Below are 18,907 nucleotides of genomic sequence, written 5' to 3' on the forward strand. Positions count from 1 at the left end.
TTCGGTTGTGCCCTATTTCGATTAAATGTTTGCACTGATGCCCTGATTTGTGTGTTTTTCTTTTTGAAAAAATATATTAAGTAGAAGGGGGTGGTGCGTGCGTGTGCGTGCGTGTGCGTGCGTGTGCGTGCGTGTGACTTAGGAGGAAGTGTTGTAGGCTAGTATGTGGTTGCTGAATCTGTAGCATATTTTAAGTAGTGGTGAGACCCTCAAACGACCGACATACCCCTGCCCATAGAAGAACAAAGCAAACTTGGATTTTCTTTGTGTTTTTGTATCAGAAAATGACAGTTGGGGTCAAATGTTTTGGTGGCAGATACTGTTTTGGGGGTCAAAATGCACATTTCTGTTGGGAAATCATATAAAGTCTCTAAAAACTGTACTGTGTGTATTGGGTCATTTGTTTGATAGTTTACACGTAGTATATTTGAATTAATAATTAGTAAACCTATAGCCTCGCACAAATTTAGTAATTAGTGAAAATAAGCCAACAAATGGTGAATTTTATGCTATTTTCCTTTTCCAATTATACGAAAATGAACCGCAATGTAATATTAGTATTATCAACCATGCCATTTGATATCTCAAAATATGCCGACACGTCTTGAGATGAGATGGCAGTGTTTATATTCCACATAACTTTTACGATTTTTGAAAAAAATGTTAAAATTTTATCCCACCCCCTATTTTGTCAAAAAGTGCAATTTTGGTTCCCATTGTTAATTCAATGAATAATAGCTTTATACAACACGTACCTATCACCGTTTGCAAATTCATTTCTATATAGGATATATTGAAGCCTGAAGGTTTGTCTAAAATCAATGATTTCTTAACCACTGTAGAGATCAATTTGAAGGTCAATGTCTCTTTGAAGGTCAAGTTTTACATCAATGCATATACTGTACAACAAAATGCTACAGAGGCACATACAGCTACCATTACTGATTCTGGGTATACTTAGTAAAGCCCTACAGTGTGTACGAAGAAACCAACAAAAAATGAGCACAACGAAAAAACTACTCCCCCTCACAAATGGACCAGCAGATGCTACTGTGGACGCAGACTCCACCTCAAGACACACAGGTATGTTATTCTCAGAATCTGTCATTTTAATAAAAATAAATATGAATACACTATTGCTCTCAATACCCAAGGAGTGCACTATTGTGATAATATTTGTAATTACATGGATTCTTCATAAGAGAAAGTCGCTTAAACGACAAAACGCGTACAGTTCAGTATGACAAGACTGTGAAAAGTACTCAAATGTAATAGCAAATGAATATGACCGAGATATAACCGAGACATATTTTTATTCATGCATATGTTGCTGTGCAGCCATGCTGCGTTCCAAACAAGCGTCTGCACTTGTACACAGCAAGCAGACCATTGGTAATGAAAAGACAGAGATCATATTCGATGACTAATTATAAACAGGGATAATAAGGATACATCGTGTTACACTGCTTGGAATCTCATTAAAATCAGATCTTAGTTCTCGATGTTTTGTTTGGCGGCAGCGAGAACTCAGATCTGATTTTAATGAGATTGCAGTGCTAGGGACCCAAGCTTCAGTGGCGTAATTGTACAGAGGTCGGATAATCGAGACTGGGTATTCTCTATTGTTATTTGTAAGTGAATCGGGAAAGGCAGTTGCATGCTGGTAATTGTGACCAAGAAGCACGCAATGTTCCTATGGTGATGGCTGGTTATAAAAAACAGCTTTTTGACGATGTGAGACGAACCTGCTGTCGAATATTAAATGAGTTTCAGTATATTTTACCACATTACTGTTGTTGTTTAATATACAGCCTTTGAATAACGAACCCGGTATACTGGCTTGTTTTTCGTTATTCGAAAAACGAATAACGAATAACGAACCCGCTGCTAACTTCAGGCCCCTGACTGAAGCCACAGTAACCTTCACACGCTAAGCCTGGTTTATACGGACAGTGGCTACCAGTAAAGAATCACGTAGTTTGAACCATCGGTTATCTTAATTAACAAAGCAGGCTCTGTAAGATATTTTATAAAAAAAAATTTCCATCTGTATAAAATCGTAAAAAGTTGAGTTGTTCGGGGCATTTTTCTTCGCGAGGACACAGTGGACACTTTTGCCAAGGAGTCAGTGAGTGAGTTTGGTTTAACGCCGCTTTTAACAGTATTCCAGTTATATCGCGGCGTGTCAGCTTAATGTGGGAGGAAAGCCTGAAATGATGCATGGCTCAGACGTTTACCACTTCGGTGAAACCCACGAGCACGGGTTTGGTGCTGACAAACCTAGAAACATAATCGGGGAGAACCGGGATTCGAACACACAATCATAGGTTTCTGGCGTACCCAAGGGACGCAACTCTGCACAGCGAATCGCGGCGCCTTAGACGACTGGGCCACCCGTGCCCCCCTTTTGCCTAGGAAAGATGGGAGCATTTGTAGTTTATTATTTGTCGGGGTAGACTGCCGTGTGGCAATGGTTTAGTACTTGCACTTAAAGTAGTAAAGTAATCATTCGCAATACTCTTTATGCAGTTTCAGTTGAACACATAACAAAAGTAGGAATCGCGGGCAGTGCTATAACCTTGATGGCGTGGGTGGACGCACTCACACAATGTTTTTTTGTGTGGTTTTTGTTGTTGTTTAACAAAACAAAGCAATATTCCAGCTATATGGCGGCGGTCTGTAAATAATCGAGTCTGGACCAGACAAGCCAGTGATTGACATCATGAGAATCGGTCCATCAGTTGGGATACAATGACATGCTTTAACCAAGTCAGCAAGCCTGACCACCCGATCACGTTGGTCGCCTCTTACGACAAGCATAGTCGCTTTTACGGCAAGCATTAATTGCTTAAGAGTTAGTCTACCCCGGATCTTCACGGGTCGCTCACATAATGAGTATTGCCCAATCATTGTGAAGGTATAACGTGTGCGTGACTGATAATTTAGATCGCATACAGACGTTCATTTTGGCTTTACGATTTAACACGTTAATGATATTTTTGTAGTGTCCGATTTTCATGTACAGCGAACATCTAAATATTGAATAGCATTGACACAAATCACATTTATTGGACTGATAAACCGTAAATGTTCGATCATATATTTTTCAGAGTTTCCCACTTGGTTAACTGGTTAGTAAATTTTTTTAATAAATATTTGATACCAGTAAAACAGACTAGCTGGTTTGGTCATTAGGGCCCATGTGTCTGGTGAACACGGATCAATGTTTGGCAATTTTAAAAAAAACCCGGAACAGTGAAATGTCGATCGAAATCAACAAGCAATTTTCTTAGTGAAAATGTTCTTATTTCATTTTTTAATAGTTATTAGCCAGTCATGATCGTGGCCATGGCCGTTCTGTTTGTGCAACAAAATCATAATCTGCATGAGCGAAGCATAAAATATTTAGCGGTCAGCAATAGGGTATAGAGAGATAGAGGTTCGGAGTTACCTACCTTAGAAAGATTTGTTTGGATCCACGTTTGTTCGCTTTCCAGGAGATATAATCATTTCCTCCAAAATGAGCGATGCACGTGCGGAAAGAGAATTCAGAGGGGAAGGTGTTAGGAAAAGGAGACAAAAAAATGAGAAACTAAAAGAATCAGAAGACGGTACAAAACAGACCGTTGACAGTAAATCACGCCTTAAAGAGCCGGAAAACAACACCGCTGGCGCTGGGCTCCAAAGGGGGACCTTTTGGTTGACAAGAATTGTCCTTTTGAGATATATTGGATTTATTTACTGTAAGTGTGCCCGTCTTATAGATAAGCTTATATATCTATATAATGTGTGTTAATAGTTCCTGAGTGGTTTTTCCTACGTCGAACATTGCTTCCTAGTCCTATATTACCAGCTGATTAGGCCTACTATTAGATATGTTAGTTCAGAGGGTGACCTGTCATTTCGTATTCCGGTAGTTACGTCACCCAGTAGTTTCGTATTCATTGTGTCATTTCATAACCAGGATGTTTCCTAGTCCTGGTTCAGTTATAGTATCTCATTTAGTTTTTTCTCTAAATCTTCCAAGAGTAAGGTGCTTGATTATCATAGTTCACGGACATGCCCTTTGTCATTCATCAACAAAGTATCAGGTCCATGCAGGGAAAGCTGTGTCCTCGTCATGTGAAATCATAAATAAATAAAACAACACTTTCATATTACACTTGTAAAATTATCTTTGATCTAGAACCCTTTAGATTTGAAAGATGCCACTTTACAGTCTTCAAATAAAAATGATATAAGTAATGAAATAAAAAAATGATGAATATCACTTTCCCTTTATCGTATTTATGCTTGTTAAAAAACACTCTAGAAAAGATAAAGAGCAACATACTACACAGCTCATGGTGCCCTGATTAATTGTTTGTTATGCATGTCATGATGTAGTCTACAGCAAAAACTGGAAACCTGAGCTCATGTATGACATGTATACAGTACTATCTTTAATTGTATTAAGGGGGCACGGGTGGCCCAGTCGTTTAAGGCGCCGCGATTCGCTGTGCAGAGTTGCGTCCGTTGGGCACGCCAGAAACCTATGATTGTGGGTTCGAATCCCGGTTCGCCCTGATTATGTTTCTAGGTTTGTCAGCACCATACCTGTGCTCGTGGGTTTCACCGAAGTGGTAAACGTCTGAGACCTGCATCGCTTCAGGCTTTCCTCCCACATTAAGCTGACACGCCGTGATATAACTGGAATACTGTTAAACATGTTAAAAGCAGCGTTAAACCCAACTCACTAATTGGATTAAATATCTTGATTCAAAATACCTTGCTTCATTTACAAACAAGATTAAATTTTGAGGCTTATGTGGTGGCAGAATAGTCTTATAAATCAGAATTAATGGTTTCATTATTGTTTATAATTTGTGTCATGTTTATGTTTACTTTCACAGTTGTGGCATTTCTTGTTGCACTGCATCAGAACAAACAGTTGATTGGAAAAGATGGCCTTCTTCCAGCAAATAAATATCTCAACAACATCAAGAACAGAGTTGGAGGAATTAAACAGGACATGTTCATCCAGTGCCCAAGTATCATCTGGTTGTTCAACTACAACACACACCTGGATCAGATCCTCGACTCTCTGGCGTACACAGGCTTGGCTCTGTCTCTGTTCCTTGTCATACGTGGAGCTGCAAACTGGTTCATCATGTTGGCGCTGTGGGTGATTTACCACTCCATTGTCAGTGTTGGGCAGCAGTGGTAGGTATATTTATGCACAGAAGGAATACACTATGTTTTTTAGGGATGTCATGATACAACTATCCCCTGATACGATATGTATCGCGATACTTTGTTCATGATATGATACATATCATGATACTTAATTCATTTAAAACACCATTAAAAAGGCTTGAAACTTCCGGAATATCGGGTTTGAAAATAGAAATGTCCCATTTCAATCAGTTCTTAATTTCAGATAAAACTTGAGTGTAATCACCAGTTAGAAAATGACTAGAACAGAATATAAGTATTAAAACTGGTATGTACACAGCTGTACACTGTGCAATGTTGATACAACATATATTAATAATTTTAGATTATATATTAAAGTGTAGGTAGGACCCATGTCGCCAACAAAGTAACTCAATACCAAGATTATGATTCGATACAGCATTAAAATATAAACCGTTACAGGTAAATCAGTATTAAATATCATATGGTCTGAGAATATTATCTATATCGTCAGTATATATAGGTGTATCATGACATCGCTAATGTTTTTTTTAAAAATGATTTTAACAAATACATGATATATTTTTAGGAAATCACAAAAAGACATATTTATGTAGTATTAGACAAAATATGCACACTGTATGACAGCATGTTGTAGAGCGTTTATGACATTGTACAACTTCTAAGATCCTGATCTTTTCAGCATGTTCGGTAATTCTCAAGCAAGAAATTTACATGTTCTATTACTGATCACTATAAATTTATGACTTTAAGTAAGGATTTCTGTTAATCATATCTGACAGGTTTTAGTGTGCATTTTTACTTATTTATATGTGTATGTATGTATACATGGTATACCCAGCAGTAATTATTTGAATGACATCAGCAAACCATTTTCTTATATGTGTTATTTCCCTTCCTTTCAGGTTCAGCTTTGGTAAGTTGAATTTACTTTTGATGTAACTCTTTGTTTCATAATATGTCTTCCATTCCTGGGGATACTGGGTAAGAATATATACTGTAGGTCCCTGACAACCTATGCTTGTAAGAGGTGGCTAAATGGCCGGGCCAGGGTCAGTGACTTAGTTGATCATGTTGATTACATGTCAAATATCCCAACTGCATAGATCGATGCTTGTGATGTTATTCACTGGAATGACTGCCCAGGACTTGATTATTTAACCCATCACATAGTTGGAATATTGCTGACTGGGCGTAAAACAATTACCATTCCATTCTGTGTAGAGTATCAAGTTTTTTTAAATATCAGTAGGGGTTAACTTGTTCAGCAATCAATTATAGAGGCATTCTTCTTCCATGTTAAGACACATACAGACAATTACTAATTCTGTGTAATACTGATTTTGTTCACAGAAAATTGAAGTAATTTGTCAATTGGGTGAGAGACTGTGTTCATCCGCAGCATTTCTGTTTGGATAGGTTGGGAGTCTCAGCTCTTGGAGACTGGCTTCCTGGCTATATTTCTGTGTCCTGTGTGGAACCTGTCGACCATTCCGCAGCACACGCCCACATCTCTCATCATCATCTGGGCATACAGATGGCTCATTTTCCGCATCATGTTAGGAGCGGTGGGTATTAGGTTTTGTATTCAAAAGTAAACAGTGAAACAAGTTGGAAAGAATATGTTCTCCATCCTCCTCTGTATCTCCAGGGTTCCTATTTTGGTAAACCTACACTAACACTTGGATCCAATCCCGTGCTTCTTGCAATATCAAATTATCCGCCAAATTATTACCAAAATGCAATGCCTGAAGATATAGAAGGTATACAAACACACAAATAAACAAACATAAGACACCTGAACTGATGAGATATGATTTGTTTTCCATCTGGATTGTGAAGTTAACTGATATTTTTATATTTTTTTATCTATTACTTTTATCTGGATTGACAGGTCAAACGTCAAAATGTTATATTATTATAAAAGAATGCTTTTCCCCAAAAAATAATGCAAATACAGACCAATTACAACAGATTTAATTCTTAATAATGCTGTTGTGTGACTTACAACAATTATAAGGCCTCAAATTTGATTTTAAGTGTTTAACTCATATTTTGTTACCAGGGTCTGATAAAGATCAGGGGAGACCAGTGTTGGAGAGACCTCACTTGTATGAACTATCATTATGAGGTGAGATTGTACCGTCATGTCGTCTGTGTTTTCATGTTGCTATGCTGTGATTATCAGAAAGGATGTGTGAAATATTTGTACAAGGTCAATATTTATGCATTCTTTTTCCTATTTAAAAAGGAGGCCAAGTTGTCTGAGGCACCACAATTCGCTGTGCAGATTTGTGTCCATTGGGAATGCCAGAAACATATGACTGGGGGTTCGAATCACGGTTCACCCCGATTATATTGCTAGGTTTTTCAGCACCATACCTGTGCTCGTGGGTTTCACCAAAGTGGTAAACGTCTGAGACCCATGAAATTCCAGCCTAGTTTTGGCAAGGGTGGAAACTGGACTTTCATAGTCAGTTGACACCCTTGCATCAAGAAGATGCATCAAGAATGTGAAGCTGACTTCAGTCGAATAAACTCACTCACTTCTTGAACAAAGCCATGATGTTGCAGACAGTCACATAAAACTATCTCTGTAGTTTCAGAAAATTCATAATTATCTGAGATATTATGTGAGATACATGTACTATGTCAATACTTACTAGTACTGTAGGCCTGTGAAGATCTTGAGTAGAATAGGTCTTCAGCAACCCATGCTTGCCGTGAGAGGCTACTATGCTTGTCGTAAGAGGCGACTAACATGCATGTCATCGTATTCCAATTGTGTGGATCGATGCTCATGATGTAAATCACTGGCTTGTCTGGTCCAGACTCGATTATTTACAGACCGCCGTCTTATAGCTGGAATATTGCTGAGTGCGGTGTTAACCAACAAAAAAACAACAAAAAACAACAAACAAACAAATAGTACTGTATATTCCCGGGTTTTCTTTGTGAGACTTTGTGTTTCTCAATTACAAAGATTTGATACGTAATCAAATTTCTACAAATGTTCAGTGGCATTAAAGTTGTATTTGTTGTCAGACCCAGCCGGTGCCGAACCCCCTGAGTTACTACCTGCATCAGTCTCCCGAGCTGATACACAAGATGGAGACACTCAGCAACCACTTCATCGAACTTGTGGCCCCATTCTTCCTGATCCTCGGACGGAGAATGACCATCATCGGTGGAGGAATACAGATCTTCTTTCAGGTGTGTCAAAGCAGCTATTCTCACACAAAGCATCATCGAAGCAAGAATAATACTATTTTGGATACCTGTATTTCGAGTATTTATTTATTAAAATATGTCAAAAATTGTATTCAACACCCTTTTTAAAACTTATCGGAATATTTATGAACACTCGTTAAAAGACTCAAATGGATTGGGTGGTCATCAGTGCCTTGGCATGCCATCGTATATGAAATGATGATGATGATGATGATGATGATGATAACATGGCTCATTGCTCATTATTTTGTTGATCCAAACTCAATTATTCACCGGCCACCGTAATATGGTTGGAATATTAATGACTGGCATAAAACAACATTCATTCACTCACTCCATCATACCTGATTGATATGAAATGTGTTCTTGTTGAATAAGGCCATATATAAATATAGGTTTACATGGTTTGGTGGACAAACAATAGCTTGTGTATGCCAACAATGGTCAATCTTAATATCTCCTAATTTTGTGTATAGTGAAGGATGTGACATGTATTTGTAATTACTTATATCAGAAAAGGCTTTGTTTACATACATGCCCATTATGACTGATTTATAGTGGCCAGATACTACACACAATGCTTTGATCAGTTAATATTTTACTTTTTCTAACTCAACAAAACATCATCTTCCCGAAGCAAGGGACTTAACTGACTATAAAAGTCCAGTTTCCACCCTTGCCAAACTAGGCTGGAATTATGGAGTTATATTTTGGCTGGTCTGACGAGTCTATGCATAGTCTAATCAAAATCGCATAACAAAATTGACATCTGGTTCGTAAACTGCCATGCAGATTTCTGTCAATTGCAGGATTTGCAAAGCACGTGTACCATCAACTTAGCGTCAACAGATATTATTAAAATCTTTTCATGTTCCTAATCAGGGTGCTCCCATGATTTGATGCGCCTCAAGAAGTAAGACCCGTTTTATTACAATATAGAACTTGATTATCGAATAGAGCATCTTAACTGGGCACCGCCATTTTGTTTGAAGCAAATGCAAGGGAAATGAGAGGTGGAATCTGATCTGTCAATAGGAGGGACATAGAAGGGCCTTAACTCGTTTGTTTGTTTGTTTGTTTGTTGTTTAACGCCATACTCAGCAATATTCAAGCTATATGACGGCAGTCTGTAAATAATTGAGTCTGGACCAGACAATCCAGTGATTGACATCATGAGCATCGATCCACGCAATTGGGATATGATGACATGCATCAACCAAGTCAGTGAGTATGACCACTCTTATGACAAGCATAGTCATCTTTTGCCCAGCGGTCATTGCAATGCTGGGTTGTGTTCCCTGTATGTTAAGGTTTGTGTCCTTTCCTGTGTCTTTGTCAAGTTGAAATTTGATTTTCTAGTACAGAAATAAGGGCTGGTATTGTAGCCAAGTGACTGTTGGACATGGCTGGGCTGTGTTCCCTGTATGTTACAGTTTGTGTCCCCCTGTAAGTGCTGTTTGTGTTGCAGGTTGTGTTAATCACCAGCGGTAACCTCAGTTTTCTCAACTGGTTGACCATTGTCCCTAGCCTGGCATGTTTTGATGATCGCAGTTTAAGTTGGATGTTCTCTGGGGGTTCTCGGTCTGTCAAGTGTCAGGTAGCCCAAATACAACACCAGACTGAAACTGGAAAAGTGACACCTAAAATGGGTAAGCCTGTCAGTGTTTCGCTTAATGTCATAGAATTGTTGACACATAAACCATCGGTTGATTTGTGACACAGTTTAGTTAAGGATGTAATGAGTGTCACATAACAAGATATTGAAATATTTGCAGGTGGTTATATCAGACGTGTGTTCAACATCAGCTTCGGCCTCCTAATCGCCTATCTGAGTGTCCCTGTCGTCCAGAACCTCCTCTCACAACGTCAAGCCATGAACACATCGTTCGATTCCCTGCGGCTTGTCAATACATATGGAGCATTTGGAAGGTAATCAGGGGAATCCGAGGAGGGTAACTAATAATTCTGACAGTCTCCAGTGGAGGGTCATGAGTGAGTGAATTACACTACCCCATTTCCCCAAGTGAAGGTTTTGGACAACCAAAAGACGATGCATAATTGTGAGTGAGTGAGTACGGTTTAACGCCGCTTTTGACAATATTCCAGCAATATCACGGCGGGGGATACCAGAAATGGGCATCACACATTGTACCCATGCCGGGAATCGAACCCGGGTCTTTGGCATGACGAGCGAACGCTTTAGCCACTAGGCTACCTGACTGCCCCTGGAGGGTCATGAAAAATAATACATGTATTAGGAGAATGTCACTTTTTTCAGTATGATAGTGTATCAAACCCCTCTGTAATAATTACCAGTCCCTCAGGAAGCTGAACTTTTGCATGTATTTTCCTGTGACATCATATTTGGTTCAGATCATTAGATTTTAGTGGAATTTTTTAGTTCTATTTGACTGTCAAATCTGACTTTCCTGCAAGCATGTCTATCTTTATTGACATTTTAACTGTTGGCTCCATATCCAGGTGAGCTACAGTGCCCGTCACAGTCACAACTTTTGTGACATGTTTAGCACATCATGTGAATATGTGAATTTATCAATTATTGTTATGTCTTATATACCAGTGGAAAAAACAACACATGTGTAATGCCTTGTTAAGACAGTGACATATTTATGACACCTTTCAGTGTTACCAAGGAGAGAACAGAGGTCATAATACAAGGGACCTCGAGCAGTGACCCCAGCGACCCCGGTGCCAAGTGGCTGGAGTATGAGTTTAAGTGTAAGCCTGGCAACATCAAGCGGCGGCCGTGCATTATCTCCCCTTACCACTACAGGATGGACTGGCTTGCATGGTTTGCAGCTTTCCAGGTGTGTACTCCATAGTAGCATTTCAATCCGATGTTTTACTCTGATATGATACCTCTCTGGGCACATGTCCATAGGAGGTCATGTTCTCATGAGTTGTCATGGAAACCCTGAGGGTTCGCCCCTTGCCTCTGTGGTCTAGTGGGGTAGAGCGTCTGCCTGGAGACTGTAACGTCCGGGGTTGGATCCCCGACCGCGTCATACCAAAAGACGTTATAAGATGGTATTTGTTGTTACCTTGTCTGGTGCTCGGCATTAAGGGGCTTGTAGTCTGTGTCTGAGTGGGGTATTCATGTTAAACTGCAGCATGGTATTTCACTATAGCACTATACATTTGGCATCAGTCCGGACTAGTACAAGCAGCCACACACACATGTACATGCATGTCGCTATAGAAGTGCAATAACCTTGGACACGACATTAATCGCCATTTCACCTTACCCCAGATTTCTAAAACAATTCAGCTGCATTTCTTTACCACCTCAATGTGGAAATTCGTGAATTTGGATTTCAGCAAAATAAAAATGCAACAGAACACAAACATACCCTTGATACCACACCCAGCTTAATTTTGTTGCATTCGGAACACCACTTTTTGTCTTTGTGTTAGAGATACAGAAATCATATCTGCATACTGAGAATTTAGAATCACTGACGCTGATTGGCTGATTTGAAAGTTCACCTGGTACAACATTGAGTTGACTTGAGATCTTAATTTAGAGAAGTATTGAATCAGACTAATAGAGATTGATGTATTCCATGATTCATTATGTGTGTAAACACCTAAGTAAGGGCATTTTAAGCTCTTATTCAACTTATTTATCTTTCTACAACTCCCAACTTGTGATTGACTTTCAGCAAGTGATCCATGTTTTATGTGTAACCCATTCCTATATGCCATAAACTATAAAGACCCCAGGCCCCCCCGTTATTTTCCAACACTGCATTGATTATCCAAATATTATGTCAACTGCAGGTGAACACCCCCCTCCCCCCCCCCCCAAGCGTGTATTAAGCACCTTCCCAAGACAAGAGAGTTAACTGACTACAAAAGTCCAGTTTCCACCCTTGCCGAACTAGGCTGGAAGTCCTGGGCCCGATCGTAGCGCCACCAGTGGATATTACGAATTATGTCCCTTCTTTTTCTCCCCTATCAGATTCTACCTCTCGTATGACTTGCATTTGTTTAAAACAAAATGGCGACGCCCACTCAGGACGATCTGATCTAACATCAGTATCTATATTGTGATAAAAAGGGGCTTACATCGTGAAGTGCATCAAATCATGTCAGCACCTTGATTAAAAACATGAAAAGATTAGGAAAATATCTGTTGACAATGAGTTGGCGGTGCACATATTTTGCAAATCCTGCAATCGACCAAAATCTGCATGACAGTTTACGAACCGGATTTCGATTTTGGTGCGCGATTTTGATTTGACTATGCATAGAGTCGTTAGTCCAGCCAAACTGTTACTCCATAATACCAGCTAGTTCGGCAAGGATGGAAAGTGGACTTTTTAAGTCAGTTAACTCTCTTGCCTTGGGAAGATGGTATTCATGAAAATAAGATCACTCTCTGATAAATAATTCAACAGTATGGGAAGCATGTACAAGGAGGCCCGGCAACTCATGGCGCACTGTTTCAGTGACAGCTTCCGTGCAACAGTCATGAGCATTACGTGGCGGCCATGTTTGTTGTTCAGGATGTATTATTACCTGAAAAACAAAGATTGAAAGTTATGATAAGAATTATACATGTGAATCTAATCTGAGCCCTCTGTTCCAGAACTATCAGTACAACCCCTGGCTGGTGCATGCTGCCATGAAACTACTGATTAATGATGAAGGCACGACGTCACTGATTGCTCACAACCCATTTGAAGATCGAACACCACCGAAGTATGTAAATACCGGTAGTTATCAGCAGGGCTGGCTATTGATATCTATAGATCATTGAGATCAATTATCGATAAATATCAGAGAAGCTTTAAGCAAATATGCAAGAAAGTCCCGAAAGAAACCAACCTATTTCACGCCACTGGTGAGCAGTGACACATTTAGGCATGGATTACTTTGTTGACATTTGTGATGTAACAAAAACAGTTCTTTCCGTCTTCGACAATTAACATTATTGGCAATGACAAGTCTGTTTCGGTAAATCTAAACTTTATTTCATCACAATAGTTTAAGTGAGTTATTATTGATGACAACAGTTTCATTTGGATACTCATTAATATTTCTTCCCATCGACGATAATTCTGATTATCAATCTTTTTAGCCAGCCCTAGTTATCAGTATGGTGTTATTTAGCATTGTTTAGTATTCTCTAAGGATTTTCACAGTTATTAAAGATTATATTCATGTAAAATCAGCAAGATCAGATTGGTGTATGATATATATATTTCTGATATCCATCAGTTTTTTACCTTCCAATTCTAATGTAGAATGTTTGGTCTGATTTACAGTTTCTGTTACTTTTACAAATGCAATGTATGTAGTACTGAACACTAAGCACACATTCACTCGTTCATTACTATATGATACCAGCCAAATGTCATCACAATGTTATGTGTACACAGATATCACAAAAGCCCATCTTCCCGAGGCAAAGGAGTTAACTGTCTGTAAAGGTCCAGTTTCCACCCTTGCCGAACTATGCTGGAATTTCATGGCACGATTGTAGTGCCACAAGTGGCTATTATGAGTTATGTCCCTTCTATTGACCAATCAGATTCCACTTCTCATATAACATGCTTTTGCGTCAAACAAAATGGCGGTGCATTCACAACTTTCTGATCGATCATCAAGATATATATTGTAATAAAACAAGTCTTACCTCGAGAAGTGCATCAAATCATGTGAGCACCTTAATAAAAAACATGAAATGATTTGGAAAATATCTGTTGACGGCCAGTTGACGGTACACATCTTTTGCAAATCCTACAGTCAACCGAAATATGCACATTGAAATCCTTGTTTACGAACCGGGTTCGATTTCATTAGGCGATTTTGATTAGACTATGAATAGACTCATTAGTCCAGCCTAGTTCAGCAAGGTTGGAAACTGGACTTCTACAGTCAGTTAACTCCCTTGCCTCGAGAAGATGCAAAAGCCATACTCAGCAATATGTTTCTAAACATAACCGCTCAGTGTGGCACTACAATGGAACCCTTGTCACATGGACTGGTTTCTGACTATTAGTTCTTCAACAAACTTAATGATATGCAGTCCTTTCAGGATCTGTTCTCAGGAATCTATTCCTTACCTTGTAAGCATACGAGCCAGGCTAACACCTTTGGTTATGTGTTAAGATCTCGGATCAGAAGGTCCATGGTTCGAATCCCATCATTGGACTAGGAAAGTTCATGGCCGCTACATTGGCGCCCAATGTTGGGCTGCGCATGTTCATATTGAATTTGAGAAACATAGATCAGAGCACCCTACTATGATGTGCTTTCTGATGATGGGGGAGTAGGGGATGGAGTCACCACACAGATGACATCTGTACCTCGTCAGCTTGCTGGACAGGTTAACCTCTTGTGGATAAGACATCTTCTGACCTTGGATCAGAAAATCCTCAAAAAAACATTATGGCTGCTACATTAGCAAATAAGGCCAAGAAAATAATAGTCTTGGTTCCCAGACACCACCCGCATCATAAAGTCTGCAGCACGTTTCCATTTAGAAAAAAAAAAAAAATAATCCTCATATTTAATAACAATGCGATCCAATATAGCACACCCTAACTTCCCTTTACATGTGCACTGCTTTACTGCACATCTTGTGTTATGGTGTTATTTTTTTAAGCCTCAACCTGTTGGGACTGACTGCTCAACATTGAATATTTTCGCCTATTTTGCATGGTACTAAAGATGAATGTCCATGTTTGAAATATTTAATATCAAAATAAAGACAAAGCTTGTTAAAAAGACAGTCCCATTTATCCATGTAACAATCCAAGCAAACAATTACGCTATATACTTGCAGGTTTATCCGAGTCGAACATTACAGATATGTCTATACAAAGGTTGGAAGCAGGGAAGCCAAGTCGGGAGCCTGGTGGCGCCGTAAACACATCGGAAACTATCTGCCGCCAATATCGCTGAGAGCTGCACGAGACATCGCCAGACAGATGGACTGGGACATACCTAGATTGAAGAGAAAGTAACCATGACAACACTGCAGGGAAACCTGCCGGTGTACTTAGTGTTGATGTCTGCTTCCAGGGGAGGAGATTATTGTTTCAGAGTTTTTATTTCTTTTGAGCTTCAACTTTATATGAATGATTCTTTGAAGGAATTTTTTTCCATCAATCTCATTAAAATCAGATCTTAGTTTTCGCTAACGCTAAACAAAGATCTGAGGACATCCCATAACGGGTCACGTCAGAACGACCTTTCGCGAACTTTGACCAACCAATGAAATGACTGACAAGAAATTGACATTAGCCAATCAGAAGGCAACTTTCTTGAGCTTTACGACACAAGTTTCAAACTGGCGACTACGCTTCGAAACATATTTTGACGTATTCTCGTCTAAAAAAATTTAAACTGATGAAAAGAACATTCTGGAATGGCTTATAGATGGTCTAGATTGTATGGATATAATCAAAAAACCTGTAACTGTCGTTCGGAATACCCTCTGTTAAATTTTTAGAAAACACATTCCGTCCGTCACTTTCTTGATCTGGTAAGCGACGCTCTGATTGGTTGGATGAAAGGTCGTTCTGACGTGACCCGTAATGGGATGTCCTCAGATCTTTGCTAAGCGATAGCGAGAACTAAGATCCGATTTTAATGAGATTGTTTTTTCCATCCACTTAGTGATCAGGGTGTTTGTATGATTATTTAAGGATTAAGACCAATTTTTTAGTTTTACAGATAAGTCAACCCAAAATTTTGCAAAATAAAAAAACATAAAAATGTTTTACTTTTTTTGTGAAAAAATATATTTCCAGAGATTCATTTAGGAAATGAACTTCAAGTCAATGTTTTTAATTTCTTTGTAAAACAAACCCTGTGAAAAAAACAAACAAATTGCTCTGGCGATGATTGTTAATATATATACATAACAATATTTAGTTTGCTCTGTCGGGATAAAACAAGGCAATAACTTTCAGTTTTTGTTGGTCAATATTACAACACAAACATTCCAGGCATCCATTTTATATGTAAAGATTTACTTTACATAGCCAAATGTGTTGGCAGTGCCAACTGGAGATTTCTTCCATTCCATGAACTAACCTCTGAGAGTTGAAGACAATTAAGATAGTAATAACCTAGATAATGCTCCAAGTGATTGCATGAATGAGGTAGGTGCTCTACCCATAACCATGGATGAAAATAGTAATTTCTTTTCCTTTTAAGGCTAAGGGGGCACGGGTAGCCCAGTCGTCTAAGGCGCTGCGATTCGCTGTTCAGAGTTGCGTCCCTTGGGCACGCCTGAAACCTATGATTGTGGGTTCGAATCCCGGTTCGCCCCGATTATGTTTCTAGGTTTGTCAGCACCATACCCGTGCTCGTGGGTTTCACCTAAGTGGTAAACGTCTGAGACCTGCATCACTTCGGGCTTTCCTCCCACATTAAGCTGACATAACTGGAATACTGTTAAAAGCGGGGTTAAACCAAACTCACTCACCCACTCACCTTTTAAGGCTAAAAAATAATAGTCTTGGTTCTCAGGCACTGCCCGCATCATCATAATGTTCGCAGCATGTTTCATTTTTATTTCCATTTTTAAAAAAACAGTTGACAAGGCATTTAAACCCTAATGTGAAAAACAATATCATACAATCATGATGTTCTATAATGTGTTGATCTCAGTGTTCTAGATCAGAGTAGATCTCAATATGTTGCACTGGCTAAGATTCAGTTCATGTTTTGAATCATAACATACATACAATTCTTAATAATTATAACGTTTCATATGTGTAACTGTATTACCAATAAGTTCCCCCTGACAAAATTCTAAACCAATCTGTAACTAATCCTTATGAGCGCTAAGTACTAAGAACGAAGTTATACATGGCAGTCAACAGACCTTGTGTATATTTCAGAAAAAAGTAGCGTAGAAGGTTTACAAAGTTGCCTAATACCTATTTTGAAAACATTTTAGTTTCATTGACATTTTAACAAAGTTTGTTCACTACCACTTGATCTCTGAAAAGAAATTTCATTTGTTGTGTATGGTTTAAATAAGCGCATACCTTTGTCAAGTTTCTTCTGGGGCACTTATTATGGCGAATACAGTATTCGTTACAACTTTCAAAGTCTAATGAGTAATGACAGATTTTCTCCCCTTAGTGAAGAAGTGATAGAAGCCTTGAGTCTGTAAATATTCTTAGATGATAAAATGATTTAGTCCATGAATGAAAAGCCATTATCTCATTCAAACATTTAACAGGGGAAAGGGTGGCCCAGTTGACCAAGGCACTGCTATTTGCTGTGCAGAGTTGTGTCCCTTGGGCATGCCAGAATACTATGATTGTGGGTTGAATCCTGATTTGCCCAGATTATGTTTCCAGAATTGTCATCACCACAGCCCTGCTCATGGGTTTCACCAATTTGGTAAACGTCTGAGACCTGAATCAGTGCGGGCTTTCCTCCCACATTAACATGATTAAGAAGACCTGCCATGATATAACTGGAATACTGTCCAAAGAGGTGTTAAACCCAACTCATTTACTCATTCAAACAATAATCCATACAACAGTAGTTTTCAGTCTTGAGGACCAAATAGTTTATAAGATTAATTCTCAAACAGTGTGTGGGTGGCGGTCAGGTAGCCTAGTGGTTAAAGCGTTCGCTCGTCACGCTGAAGACCCTGGTTCGATTCCCGACATGGGTACATTGTGTGAAGCCCATTTCTGGTGTCCCCTGCCGTGATATTGCTGGAATATTGCTAAAAGCGGCGTAAAACCATACTCACTCACTCACTCACTCCACAGCTTGATAGATTGCACAGGAGTGTGTGTTCCTAGCCCTCATAGTAATATAATTGTGGAATAGGTCCTTGTCATAAGAGATGGGTATCGGGTGTGTCATTCCATGCTGGCACAGATCATTGTTCATGCTATCAACCACTAAGATGATGGGTGGCCATGACATATCAGGAATATTGGTGACTGCACTGATAAATCAACACTCACTCACTCACTCTGTCTTTTTAGCTCACCTGACTCTTTCTCGTATTGATAATATCTGGAGTGTTAGTTAGATCAGTGTCTTGATCTGTTTTTCTATGTTGAGTTTCGTATAGCTTAACATATTAATGTTGTCTGTTTGTTATCAATTAATATTTGTTGTTGTTACTGTACCATTGTTGTTCTATATGCTACGTCTGCATCCTAATTTCCTCATGTTCTTGATGGTTTATGGGTATAAATGTCAACAGTTGTGTGAAGTTGTTTGTGTGGGCAAGTGTTTTAGTCAAGATGATCACATACGTCAAGAGCATATTTTTGAAAGTCATAAAGCAGTTCAGTACATGAATATAATCTACAAAACTGGGCGCCGTTCCACAAATCGTAGCACTATGACAGTCAGACAGAAGTTACAATCACCTAAAAAAGTAGCGCCCTGGATGCCTTGTGGAAGTGGTTGCTGGTGTAAGATCTACAGTACTGGTTGTATGATGTACGATACTAGTAGTATG

At 39.1% G+C, this 18,907-nt stretch overlaps 1 protein-coding gene across 2 annotated transcripts; it reads left to right on the forward strand.

The window, feature by feature from the left end:
* Nucleotides 1–78: 78 nt before the first annotated feature.
* LOC124146064 (lipase maturation factor 1-like) lies at nt 79–15,619 on the forward strand. Of its 2 annotated transcripts, none has more exons than XM_048393396.1 (11): nt 79–1,083; nt 4,893–5,202; nt 6,102–6,112; nt 6,616–6,764; nt 7,262–7,327; nt 8,242–8,409; nt 9,896–10,076; nt 10,203–10,356; nt 11,072–11,255; nt 13,040–13,152; nt 15,242–15,619. In XM_048393396.1, the coding sequence occupies exons 1-11, from the start codon at nt 891–893 to the stop codon at nt 15,420–15,422; spliced, it is 1,710 nt and encodes a 569-aa protein (XP_048249353.1). In that variant the 5' UTR covers nt 79–890; the 3' UTR covers nt 15,423–15,619. The 2 variants fall into 2 exon arrangements, with proteins under 2 accessions (XP_048249353.1, XP_046372084.2); XM_046516128.2 differs by lacking the exon at nt 79–1,083 and adding an exon at nt 3,273–3,743.
* The last annotated feature ends 3,288 nt before the right edge of the window (nt 15,620–18,907 follow it).

The sequence above is a fragment of the Haliotis rufescens genome, unplaced genomic scaffold (assembly GCF_023055435.1).
Source record: "Haliotis rufescens isolate VD_foot unplaced genomic scaffold, xgHalRufe1.0.p SCAF_12, whole genome shotgun sequence".
Lineage (NCBI taxonomy): Eukaryota > Metazoa > Mollusca > Gastropoda > Lepetellida > Haliotidae > Haliotis > Haliotis rufescens.

Bases quoted from the DNA above. Each gene is read 5' to 3' on its own strand.
- LOC124146064 (XM_046516128.2), top strand. From the start codon at position 3,521: ATGAGCGATGCACGTGCGGAAAGAGAATTCAGAGGGGAAGGTGTTAGG. The intron at 8,410-9,895 runs GTGTGTCAAAGC...TTTGTGTTGCAG, and splicing joins GAATACAGATCTTCTTTCAG to GTTGTGTTAATCACCAGCGG. The intron at 11,256-13,039 runs GTGTGTACTCCA...CCTCTGTTCCAG, and splicing joins CATGGTTTGCAGCTTTCCAG to AACTATCAGTACAACCCCTG.